The sequence below is a fragment of the Aulonocara sp. 'chitande type north' Nkhata Bay genome, linkage group LG18 (assembly GCF_057382095.1).
Source record: "Aulonocara sp. 'chitande type north' Nkhata Bay isolate Kocher_YH1m ecotype deep benthic linkage group LG18, A_spYH_male_GT1.1, whole genome shotgun sequence".
Taxonomy (NCBI): domain Eukaryota; kingdom Metazoa; phylum Chordata; class Actinopteri; order Cichliformes; family Cichlidae; genus Aulonocara; species Aulonocara sp. 'chitande type north' Nkhata Bay.
The window spans coordinates 40941436-40954355 of record NC_141361.1 but is presented as its reverse complement, the minus strand read 5'-3'; the positions used below and the strand labels follow the sequence as shown (position 1 = coordinate 40954355).

General features: G+C 38.7%; 1 protein-coding gene across 1 annotated transcript; it reads left to right on the top strand.

The window, feature by feature from the left end:
- Nucleotides 1-473: 473 nt before the first annotated feature.
- LOC147309271 (uncharacterized) lies at nt 474-11321 on the top strand. The gene is made up of 12 exons (XM_086273314.1): nt 474-702; nt 2451-2643; nt 3409-3505; nt 3594-3655; nt 3921-4035; nt 4270-4331; nt 4898-5000; nt 6731-6795; nt 7880-9866; nt 9948-9991; nt 10708-10816; nt 10981-11321. Exons 1-12 carry the CDS (start codon nt 524-526, stop codon nt 11319-11321), a joined length of 3357 nt encoding a protein of 1118 aa, XP_086129440.1. The 5' UTR covers nt 474-523.
- Nucleotides 11322-12920: the final 1599 nt, after the last annotated feature.

Genomic DNA, 12920 nt, shown 5'->3' with positions numbered 1-12920 from the left:
TAAAATAACCTTAAACTAATAATACGCTAACATGGGGGGGGGGGGGGGGGGGGGGTGCTTCTCATTCACCTTTACTAATGCCCTTGTAAGCATAAAGGCTTGAAGTTTTGATGTTTACATTTTTATCTTGATTTCCTTAGCAAATCATGTCACGGAGAACCACTCCCCTTCAGGATGCCATTAATCACATCCTTGCAAGAAGAGACAAGAATTCAATGTTAGAAATCAAATTTATTAATTCAGTTAAAGGTGAGTGACTTTGACACACTGCAGGCTAGACTGAGGGGTTACACATCACCAGTGGTGACCTGTACAAACATCAATATAAATTAAAATCTAAGGTATTTTAATAATAATTTAGTTATTAGCGAGCCTGGCTATTTATGTTTTCTGCACTTGGACATGTTTTCTTTATTATATATGTAGAATTGAAAAAAAGCACAACATTGCATACTTGCAATTTACAGATATACATATTTAATGAATTGATTATTTGCAGTGCTGCCACGCCTGTGTCTCTAATATGGTTGTGTCTTCAGGTCGTGGCATCTTCACTTTAGCCAATTTCAAACAAGGAGACTTCGTGGTCGAGTATAGAGGGGAGCTTATTGATGCAACTGAAGCTGAACACAGACGTAACCTGTACCCCAGCGCATGTTCAGTCTTCATGTTTGAATTCATATGGAAGCAGAAGACTTTGTGGTAAATTCAAAATGACTGAATGTTTACATTTCTATTGCAAGGTCAGGATTTCTGAAGCAAACATCTCATATTGCTCTTTAACGAGTCCTTACCTCTAGTACCCGGCCCCGTCAGTCCCCAGAATCTATAGAAGGGGGAGTGACGGACCCGTGGAATAGCAGGATCTCATTCTTACTGAGGCTCCGTCATTTCCCGGTGACCCTGTGGTCCCCGGGAACTCGCAGTACTGGGGACTGACGGGACTCCCACATATGCTGAGGGCCCGTTAGTCCCCGTATTCAGCCTGTGTGTGCCTTCTCTAATACACACTCACGGGCGTAATGTACGGGGTTAGAGGGGTAATAATATAAGCCTACATTTTACAGCTAAGACAGTGTGCTCACGCTGCTGTGAAGATTTAAAATATAATATAGAGATAGAGAAAATAATAAGAGAAAATTCAAATGGCCAGGGCTGAATGAGCGGCCCTGTGTCTGTGCGCATTTGGCACATGTGGACACGGAGACTCGTGCACTGTTATACTGTGTCCAAAACTACTGTATAATATGTACAATGCCAAAATAGTACATGTCAAGTGTTCTCTGTCTGTGAGGTAGGTAGATGGCTTGATGGATAGGTGAAAAACCTTTCAACACAAAAAATAAAGAACATTTCATTAATCATTCAGATAAATTAAATGCATTATACAGAAGACAAATGAAATAACAAAAATATACACTTCAGTAAAGCCACTTTTGTCTAAACTATCATTTATCCTAGTTTTAGTTTTACATTCATTAGTTTTTGAATCAGAGGTGAGTAATTTCAAACAACAAAGATGAAATAAACTGTGGTCTACCTTGCATTTTTTACACTTTCTGTAACAATTTTTAAAGTATACATTTTAGAGTTTACAAATATTTTAATAAAGACTTTAACCAAGGATTTTCTTTTACAAAGAATTATTTTCCTTAAATTAAACCAAACATATTTACACTAGTTTTAAGATTTAACCAAGGATTTGGGGTAATTGCTTTTAGTATTAATTAACATAAGTGTGGGAAACACTATCTACATAAACAGTTTATTCAAACTTAAACATTTATTTTAATATCAATATAATTTTTTAAACTTAAATGCCGTAACTATTTCCCAAAGCATAAATACATTTCCACAATTGAGCTTCCATAGTTCCCAAACATAAGCAGCAAATATGAGTCCAAGCTTACCGATAGCCCGTCTAACTCAAAGTCTTCCTCAAAGTAGATTGTGCTTGGTTTGCTGTCCTCTCAGCATGTCACGCTCGGGTCAAATGACTGCTGCATGCATTTTAAGGTCTACTAGGCACGCCCGCCCTTGATTGCTCTAATTCAACTCACCTGGCGGAGCAGTGCGCACCAGGCTGCGCTTAGCTGTAGATTGCACAAGGTCTAATCAGCGGCCACGCGCAAGCAGCAGCACAGAGCAGGTAGTGGGCAAGAGGAGGAAGAGAAGAGTAACAGCCACAGCCACACCTACACCTACAAGGTCAGCGCGACAGTACAACAAAACCACGTTTAAGCTCTAAGCACAAGTAGAAGCGCAAACACTTATCTCAGTCAGAAAGCAACGCGTCCTTGACTGATGGACCCTCTTTAACTTATCAACTATGCATTTAACAACTAAACTTGTATTGGATGTTGTGTTTGTGTTGGTGCTTAAAAATTATAGTATAGTTCATAGGCGTGTCACTATAAATGTTTGTTTAATGTATGTTTCCAAATTTGCAGTATTGATGGAGCACTTGAAGATGGGTCATTTGGGCGACTAGTAAACGATGAACACAGGACACCAAATTGCAGAATGAAGTTGATTGAAGCAGAAGGGAAGCCACATCTCTGCCTTTTTGCACTGAAGGAAATTGCGGCAGGAAGTGAAATTACTTATGACTATGGTGGGAAAGAATGGCCCTGGCGGAAAAAGGTGGGTCATTTAAAAAAAAATTTCCCCCTATGAATTGTTGTTTAAAACCTACATATCTAGATGTCACAATTAGGGCTGCAACTAACGATTATTTCAATAATCGATTAGTTGTCGATTAATCGATTAGTTGTTTCAGCCCTAGTCACAATATTTAAATGTCCTCTTGGTGGTATTCAATCTGGTTTAACTAAATCTTGAATTTGTATGACTTTCCCAAGTGATGATTGCAAGCTTATCTGTTTTGTGTCCCCTCCACAAGTGTGTTTTACTGAGTGGCCACACACTGGAGGTGAAACAGTGAAAGCATCAGTTTGAGCTCAGATGTCATTATGAGGCTGATGGCCAGTGTCCTTGTAAACCTTGGGTTTTTCTGTGTCAGACATATACATGCACCTTTTACTCACAGTCACTTTAGCTTCTTAGTATTGTCTTACTTTGGCTTCACTTAACTAGGTAAGGGTTAATCACTCTGTTTCCTTGCAGTTAGGGTGAGAGTTAGAACTGTATTTAACTGAAGGTGAAACAGAAAATGCTTAACTATGTGTGTGTGTCTGACACAGACAAACTCAAGGTATGTGAGAACACTGTCCTGACATCTGAGCTCAAACTGAGTCTTTCATTGTTTCATCTCCAGTGTTTGGCATACTCAGAAAAACACACGGGTTGAGGGGACACTGGTTAGAAAAGACCACTTGTAGTGGATTAAATACATTTCCACTGTAGCTGCCAGATGTTTACAATATTTGTTCTACTTTTCATACCCAGCTAAAGATCGCAAGCATCCCTTCTGGTCAACAGTGTGTTGCAGAGCCTATTGCCCATGACGTGGAGCACCATGTGATCTCTACAGACTCATTCACAGGTGAGTCCCTGCTTGAGTAAGCACTACCTGTTAAACCCTGGGGTCTTGCAAAGCACTATGCCTCCATGTCTTGTGTTCTCTTCTACAGACAGAGAATTAAGAGCAGAGTGTCAGTCATCTAGACCTACAGCAGACAACTCTGAGCATGAGGTTAGCATGGATTCATCTGTTTACTAAAGATTGTATCAATGTGTAGTTTGGTAAATAGTGTGGTTTGTAAAGATCATGTTTATCAATTGATTACAATTATACTGCATGTGCAGTCTTTAAATCATTGTAAGTACAGGTAGTCATCATTTAACATTGCATTTCCCTCTCAACATCATTTGGGTGTTTTAAGGTTTGACTGAGAGTGTCCCTCTTGATCAGATGGACACTGTACCATTGATGCTTGTTCATCTTTGCATCTTTTTAGGTGCATTCTGTTGGAGGTCAGCGTGGCACTTCTTCTCTGAAAGAGTTAATTGGTGAAGTTGGTGTCCAGTATCAGGAGTTGTCACCCCAAGCGTTCTCAGAAGAACTTACCAGTGGTCAGTTTTGAGTAAATGTTGTTAACTTCTGGCAATGCATGACATGCCTGAAGGTTTGCTGCATGAAAAATGTGCCAGTATTGGGACATTTCTGATGATTCTATAGTGTCTTGATGGATATTTTGAGTAGAATTGTAACAGTCAGGGATGTGAATTGATTGCGTTATGCGTAGATGTGTTTTTTTTGACTTAACGAAAGTCAAGCACTGAATCTCCTTGTGTTCCCTTGTACAGAGAGCAAATCGAAAGAGGTGCCACAATCATCCAGAGCTGTGCCTAACGACTCTGCTTGTGAGGTGAGTTGAAATTGACCTTTGTTTTAAAATTGACCAATGGTTAGAAGTGTTATGGTGTTTACATGAAACTCCATTTTGAGTATTTTAGCAAACATCTGGCAGCGGTGGTGGAAATGTCCTCTATTTAGAACAGGAGGTCTTTTCTAACCACAGTGTCCCCTTAACAAGTGTGTTTTACTGAGTGGCCACACACTGGAGGTGAAACAGTGAAAGCATCAGTTTGAGCTCGGATGTCATTATGAGGCTGATGGCCAGTGTCCTTGTAAACCTTGGGTTTTTCTGTGTCAGACATATACATGCACCTTTTACTCACAGTCACTTTAGCTTCTTAGTATTTTACTTTTGCTTCATCTAAATAGATTCCCCTCTCTCTAACTCACAAATCTCAGGAATTGAATAGATATGCTTCACTATTTTATCTAAAAAGTAACTCCTATCTCCCTTTCAATCTCTCCTGAAGGATTGGTAGAAAATATGTAAAATGGTCAAACATTATTTTTAATTCGTCATAAAATATTTGGGTAACAATGTTTTATGTTTCATTTCATGTTTTTAATTTTTTCCAGTGTACAATTCATAGGCTGGTATTTGAATCGGTGAAACTTGACAAATGCGGGATATGCCATTCACCTTTGACAGCTATCAGATGGCACGGTCTAAGATGCAAGCGTAAGTGTATTATTTATCTTGTGTTAATTAATGCATTTTTTCACTATACCATAAGTTACCATGAGTCAGGTCTACATTTTCATATGTAAAGAATAAAAAAAATCACTTCAAAGTTTTATCAATTCAAACCATTGCAATGATACACAGTGTAATGGCAGATACTATCACATATCATGCATTTGAGTTTGTCTGCTTAGTGTGGCAGAGAACAGAGAACATACTGTAATAATGTATATTGCCCTCTTACTCTTTGTTGATTAGACTGTTGAACTTTACAACTTTAAATCTTTGTTTCACTCTTTCAACATCAAGCTCATATAAGCTAAATAAGCATCTCACCGCGCGCAAGGCATGCCGGTCCGGGTCAAGGGTCACGACTACCCAGCGTGCATCGTAAACAGTAAACACTGCCGCGTGTGATAGCGATATTGAATATTTTGAGCGTCCTAAAGTCAATGTTTTAAAAGAATTTGGTACGAAACGGGGATACAGTGCTGCTGGGAAGAGAAAGAAAGAATTCGTGGCCCTCGCTTGGGCGTTTTCACTACAAAAAGCCCCTATAGTTTTAACAAAACAGCAGGAGTGGGAGGCTATGCTACCTTGGATATAAGTCTCTGCTCGAGATCGAGACTGACAGTTGTCAGATGACAATTCCAGATCCCTTAGAGCTGAGGGAAGGTTGGTACAATGAATCAACAGCTGCAAATAAACTTTCACTTTCAAAGCCTCATATTCGGAGCCATCAGCCTCTGTGGTGCCCGGAGACGCTCGTGCGGGGTTTGGCCACTGACGTCTGGCAACCCTGGCACAGCACTTCCCCGTAGGCCTATATCCATGGATGTATTAAAAGAACCAAGCCTATATCTGACGGAGAAGTATAATTCAGCCTTTACATCGTGGGTAGTGGTGTACTCTGACCCGGCCGCGTCGTGCATGCGTACTGACAATGCTGATTTAGCTTATTTGTGATGTTACAATGCAAAAACCACAGTTCCTGATTTGATCTGTTATATAAAGATAAAGCAAAATGCACAAATGTTTAATTATATTTAAGAGAGTATCAACATGTATGAAGTAAACTGCCCTCAAGTCTGTTTGTCATTCTGTAATTACACATATACACACAAACTTGGAAGATGATGTTTGATGATAATAAACCCTTTGAGTAAACATTGCATCAAACTTGCAAACTTCTTACAATGTCAATATAGGAAGCCCAATAAGGTACTGGGTCTGATTAATCCAGACCTATTCCAATAGATCAATCAGGCAATTTGCAATACAAATGCTTGATGGTGTCTCTACACATTTTCAATGACTTTTTAGTAGAAGTCCTTTTCATCTCAATCCTTATTAATTAATGTAGGATAAACATTTTAGCTTTTCTGTTTCTCATTAGATCGTATGTATGTATGTATGTCTGTCTGTCTGTCTGTCAATTAGTCTGTTTTTAAAATAACAATGTTTTATATCTCAAATCTGATGAAAAAATTTATTATTAGGATGATTCAGTATATCATATTCATAAGTTTAAAATGTGTCTTAAACTTAAAAAAAAAAATCTGCTTTTTATTCTGAATTATGCGTTGGTTTTAAATTCACTTTATGCTTGTTTATATTTAGTGGTCTTCGTGAATATAATTTGTGATGTGTGGGATCGCTACTTTTTAAATTATAACTTAATGAATCATCGGTTGTTGTCTAATGCTGTGGTTTCTTTGTATTTGTAGAATGCCGTTGTGTGTGGCATAAGATCTGCCTCCAGACATCTTCAGAAGACTGGGATATGTCCGACGTAAGTGTACAGTGAAATTCAACCTGGAAAGACTCAGATACGGAGAAAGAATTAGACATGCTTTATTGAACATTAAATATTTGGCGGTCAGACCCCGGCGGGAAAACTGTTGATAAAAGCATTGCTGATTGAAGTAGGAGGTCTTCCCCTGGGGTCTGGACACTGGTGGTGGTATGGAGGCAGGGGGCAAGCATGGGGGTGCAGGGGTGGTGGAGGGATGCGAAAACGCTGAGAGGCCGAGCTATGGGTGAAAGAGCTTAAATGCCCGGATGCTGAATGGAGGCATAGGTGCGAGGGAGCTCCGGATTGGCTGCGCCGGAGTGAGCAGCTGAAGGGAGTTGAGATGATGATGATGATGATGGAGATGATGTGCAGGTGTTTCTCCCAGGTTGAATTTACGCAGGCTTCATTATAATATAGTTAATATTGACGTAGATGCAGTTCGTGAAGATTGCCACATGTTGCTTGCTCTTCCTTTTTCTTTCATCACAAAATTATAAGGATAATCAGTTTTGTAAGTGTTGTCTCAGATAGAGAATTGAAAGCAGAGAGATTTTGGACTGGATAGAGTGTAGAAGTTATGTGAGAGAGGCCAGAAATAAACACATTGTAAAAATATTACTTAGATTTTATTATAATCCTTTGTAAAAAAAACAAACAAAAAAAAAAACAGTTTCATACAATCTAGTCTCAAAGGTTTTACAAATTTTGATCTGTGGGGGTCATTGTGGGAGGGGCTCCGGGACCAGGTTAGGGCTGGTGTCTTAGTTTTTTTTGTTTTGTGTTTGTTTTTTTTGTTAATGTCATTGTTCAAAAAATATAAATTGGATATTAGAAATGGGACAAATATCAAAAAAGTACTGAATCGATCACAGATTGCAAATTGATCAAGCAGAATCAAAATACTTGCACAAAATACATATCTGCTGCACATTTTCTTCTTTAAATCAGGAGGTATTTCTTAGTACTTTTAAGACATCTAGAGACTTTGGTTTACGTCCCGAGCTCTGTGACGTGAACAATTTAGCATTTATCCTTCCCATGTTTATTTCTGTTATTTAATCTATGCTGTATCTACGAACAGGGTGATGTCTCATCTGATGAAGAATACATCCCAAATTCTGCATCAGATTCAGAAAGCTCAGGAACAGAGTTGTCTATTGAGTTACCTGGACCATCAAAAAACTCCCATGCTGCTAGCATGCCTGATTTATGCGTTACTTTTGCTGAAAAAGAACAGACCATGGATGTTAAGAACAACTTTGAGCACATTTTGAATGATCTTGAAACTACTGATGATCTTCATCCCGACCAAGAACCAGACAGCTCAGAGTCATGCCAGCAGAAAACAAAAGATGCATGTAGCGAAAAGAGTACTGTGGATATTAGCCAAAATGAATCCCCAACCAAGTCAACAAAATTAATCAAAAGCACAGTCAATTTTTGTTTTGTGTGTGGAAAACCTCAAACAAAATTTGCACGTCATCTGGAGACGCATGTAAATGAAAATGCTGAAGTCGCCCAGGTGCTTCAGTTACCCAAATCATCAAAGGACAGAAAAGTTCATCTTGAAAGGTTACGAAACCTTGGTAACTTCAAGCACAACTCTGCTGTTAAAACCACAGGATCAGGTTGTCTTAAAGTGAAAAGGATCTCAAAAAAGAGCAGCAGCAGCGCTGAGACATACGAGTACTGCTTATACTGTAAGGGTATGATATCCAGAAAAGAAGTTTCTCGGCATATGAAAAGATGTGCTTTAAGACCAGAGAATAATGCTGAAGAGAAGCTGAAAGATAGAGTCTTTGGTATAGCATCTACTCAATCCACAATGTCTCAGCCAATTTCAAGTGAACTCTACTCAGTACTGGGCAAGATGCACAAGGATGATGTGTCTAGTGCAATAAGGAATGATCATTATATTATGCAGTTGGCTCAGTCTCTTTTTAATAAGCATGGAAGTGACAGATCAAAGCATGAGTATATAAGACAGAAAGTAAGGGAACTTGGGAGATTACTTGTGACTTTGCGTCACACAACAAGAATCCATAATATGGAAGAGGCAATAAAACCAGCCAACTTCTTTATTCTTACTAATGCTGTCAAGAGAGTTTCAGGTTTTGATACTGAAACCAGCACATTCAAAGCCCCAAGTTTGGCCCTGAAGCTTGGACATTCTCTCAGAAAAATAAGTGATATTATCATGTGTCATGCTCTCATGGAAGAGGATCAAGAGGCGATCGATTCAATCAGGAGGTTTCACACACTTCATGAAACAAAGTGGTCTGAATTAGTTTCCCATTCAGCCTTATCAAACCTGAGTGAGGCAAAATACAACAAGGTCGACAGCCTTCCACTGACCAGAGATGTTCAGAAGCTGCAGTTATATCTTGGTCAGCAAGTGGAATCGGCTAGGGAGAAACTAGGTGATAACCCAACAGCAGGAACTTATGCAGCACTAGCAAAGGTGATCCTTTGTCAAGTGATTTTGTTCAATAGGAGGAGGGAAGGTGAAGTAGCACGTATGACTGTCAAAAATTTTGAAGATCGTGACATGTCCAAACTAAACGATGACATCAGCTCTGGGCTTACAGAAGTTGAGAAAAGGCTTTGCCAACAGTTTGCCAGAGTGGAACTGAAGGGGAAAAAAGGACGAAAGGTGGCTGTGATCCTGACTTCTGATATGACCGATAACCTGTCACTCCTCGTTAGTAAGAGGAAAGAGTGCGGGGTATCTGAAAACAATATGTACCTTTTCGCCATTCCTTGTAGTGATGGTCACTACAGAGGGCAGTTTGGTCAGTTTGCAGATGCTTGCGGAGCTGAACATCCTCAGAACCTCAGATCAACTAACCTTCGCAAACAGATTGCCACGATAAGCCAAGTCATGAACTTGAAAGATAATGAACTAGACCAGCTGGCCGATTTCCTCGGCCATGACATTAGGGTCCATAGAGAATACTATCGACTGCCCCAATCAACAATTCAGCTGGCTAAGATCTCCAAGTTGCTCATGGCCATGGAGAAGGGAACTGTGAAGGATATTCAAGGAAAAACTCTGGATGAAATTGGTGGTATGCATGGTTTATATGTTGTTAAATCGGCTTGGTGTTTGTGAATATGGTTGGTCTAATAACATTTTTTCAATTTTATAGATGACATAGATGGGATGGCTACTGGATCACAGCAACTCCCTGATGCTTCCACATTCAATTCAATTCAATTCAATTTTATTTATATAGCGCCAAATCACAACAAAAGTCGCCTCAAGGCGCTTCATAGATACAGAGAAAAACCCAACAATCATATGAGGTACATTGCGAGGTACTGAAATTATTGTATTCTGTGTTATAGACTTTGTAGTTGTATTGATAAAATATTTAAAATTTACATTTTTATATATTTAGATAATGTTATTGCAGTTCTGTTTGTACTTTGCTGTGTAAGTATTTGCTATTTTGCATGTTCTCCCACTGTAGCTTGCTATCGCCAGTGTGTGAATGTGTGTGTGATTGGGTGAATGACTGAATGTAGTGTAAAGCGCTTTGGGGTCCTATGGACTAGAAAAAGCGCTATACAAATGCAGGCCATTTATACAAATGCAGGCCATTTACTTAGAAATCATGGAGGGATCTGAAATTTTCAGCGTTGGTACATGTCCACTGTGAGAGACAGAATCTAAAAGAAAATTCCGGAAATCACAATGTATGATTTTATTAAAATATTTTTGTATATTACTGCTTAAAATAAGTATTTGAACACTTGCTTATCATGCAGATTTCTGACCCTCAAAGACCTGTTATTCTGCTTTTAAACAGTCCAACTACACTCTGCTCATGATTCTAATTTAGCAGCACCTGTTTGATGCCGTTAGCTTTCATAAAGACACATGTGCACCCCACAATCTGTCAAAAGTGTTGCAGCAACATGAGTAAAACCAAAGAGCTGTCCAACGACACAAGAGACAAAACTTTAGACCTTCACAAAGCTGGAAAGGGCTCCAGAGCCACTGCCAAGCAGCTCGGTGCGCGACAGTGCACGTGCACGCATGTGCGTGTGCGCGATGGAGCGCGTGCAGGTGACTGTGTGTACCCTCTGCAAGACTCCTGCAGGCGCCCCTGAATGGAAGAGGCTAATGTCTTCCTCGGACTGGAGCCCCACGTAAGATCTCAGCTCGTGGGGTGTCAGTGATCCTAAGAAAGGTGAAGAATCAGCCCAGAACTACACGGGACGAGCTGGTCAATGACCTGAAGAGAGCTGGGACCACCGTTGGCAAGGCTACTATCAGTAATACACTGAGACGTCATGGTTTAAAATCATTCATCACACTGAAGGTTCCCCTTCTTAAGCCAACCCATGTCCAGGCCCGTCTGAAGTTTGCCAGGGACCATCTGGATGATCCAGAGTCATGGGAGAAAGTCCTGTGGTCCGATGAGACCAAAATAAAACTTTTTGGTCTAAACTCCATTGTTGGGGTTTGGAGGAAGAAGAAGGATGAGTCTCATCCCAATAATACCATCCTACAGTGAAGCATGAGGGTGGAAACATCATGCTCTGGGCTGTTTTTCTGCACGGGGGACAGGACCACTGCACTGTATTAAGGAGAAGATAAACAGGGACATGGATTGTGAGATTTTGGGCCAAAACGTCCTTCCCTCAGTCAGAGCATTGAAGATGGGTTCTGGCTGGGTCTTTCAACAAGACAAAGACCTGAAGCACTCAGCCAGGAAAACCAAGGAGTGGCTCCGTAAGAGGCATTTCAAGGTTCTGGAGTGGCCTCACTAGTCTCCAGACCTCAGTCCAATAGAAAATCTGTGGATGGAGTTAAAAGTCTGTGTTGGCCCAAAACATGACAGATCTACAGAAGATCTGTGTGGAGGAGTGGGTCAAAAGACCTTCTGCAATGTGTGCAAACCTGGTGAAGAACTACAGGAACTGTTTGGCTGCTGTAATTGTTAACAAAGGCAATATTAATATAGTTTGACTCAAGTGTTCAAATACTTATTTTACAAAGAAATATACAAAAAACTTGTTATAAAATCATACAATGTGATTTCCGGAATTTTATTTTAGATTATGTCTCTCACAGTGGACATGTAGCTATGATGAAAAGTTCAGACCCTTCCATGATTTCTAAGTGGGAGAACTCGCAAAATAGCAGGGTGTTCAAATACTCATTTTCCTCATTTATATATATATATATATATATATATATATATATATATGTATATATGTATATATATGTATATATGTATATATGTATATATGTATATATATGTATATATGTATATATGTATATATGTATATATGTATATATATGTATATATGTATATATGTATATATATGTATATATATGTATATATGTATATATATATATATGTGTATATATATATATATATATGTGTGTGTATATATATATATATATGTGTGTGTATATATATATATATATGTGTGTGTATATATATATATATATATGTGTGTATATATATATATATATGTGTGTATATATATATGTGTGTATATGTGTGTATATATGTATATGTGTATGTATATGTGTGTATATGTATGTATATGTGTATATATGTATATATATGTGTATATATGTATATATATATGTATATATATATATGTGTGTGTATATGTGTGTAAATAAAATAAAAAAAATTTTTATTTTTTTGCTAGAAAAATCTATCAATGACAATGAAGAAATATTAACTTCTGTGACTTCTGATTTGCCTCACTTCTCCGAGACTGCAGCTCAAGGTACATTTTCAATGCTGTACTCAAAGTTTGCCCAACATATCTTAGGTAATGAGCTGGGATCTGTGAGTTAGTCCTGTTCAGAGACAAATCCAGTGAAATGTGCAGTAACGTATTTTAACAGCGCACATCACGTATGATAAAGATGCTCTCTTGTTTCATTAATGCCACTTGCATCTCTGTTTTTCATTGCATTAAAAATGAAATCAGACTTTACTATTAACACTACTATGCTGATTACGATAACCTGGGATTGTGAATAGAACAATATTACTAACCATCAGTACATTTTTACATGGTCGATTGTTAGTTGTTCCATTCCTAATTGTGACACTAATGCTTTATGACTAGTATTTTGATGCTTCATC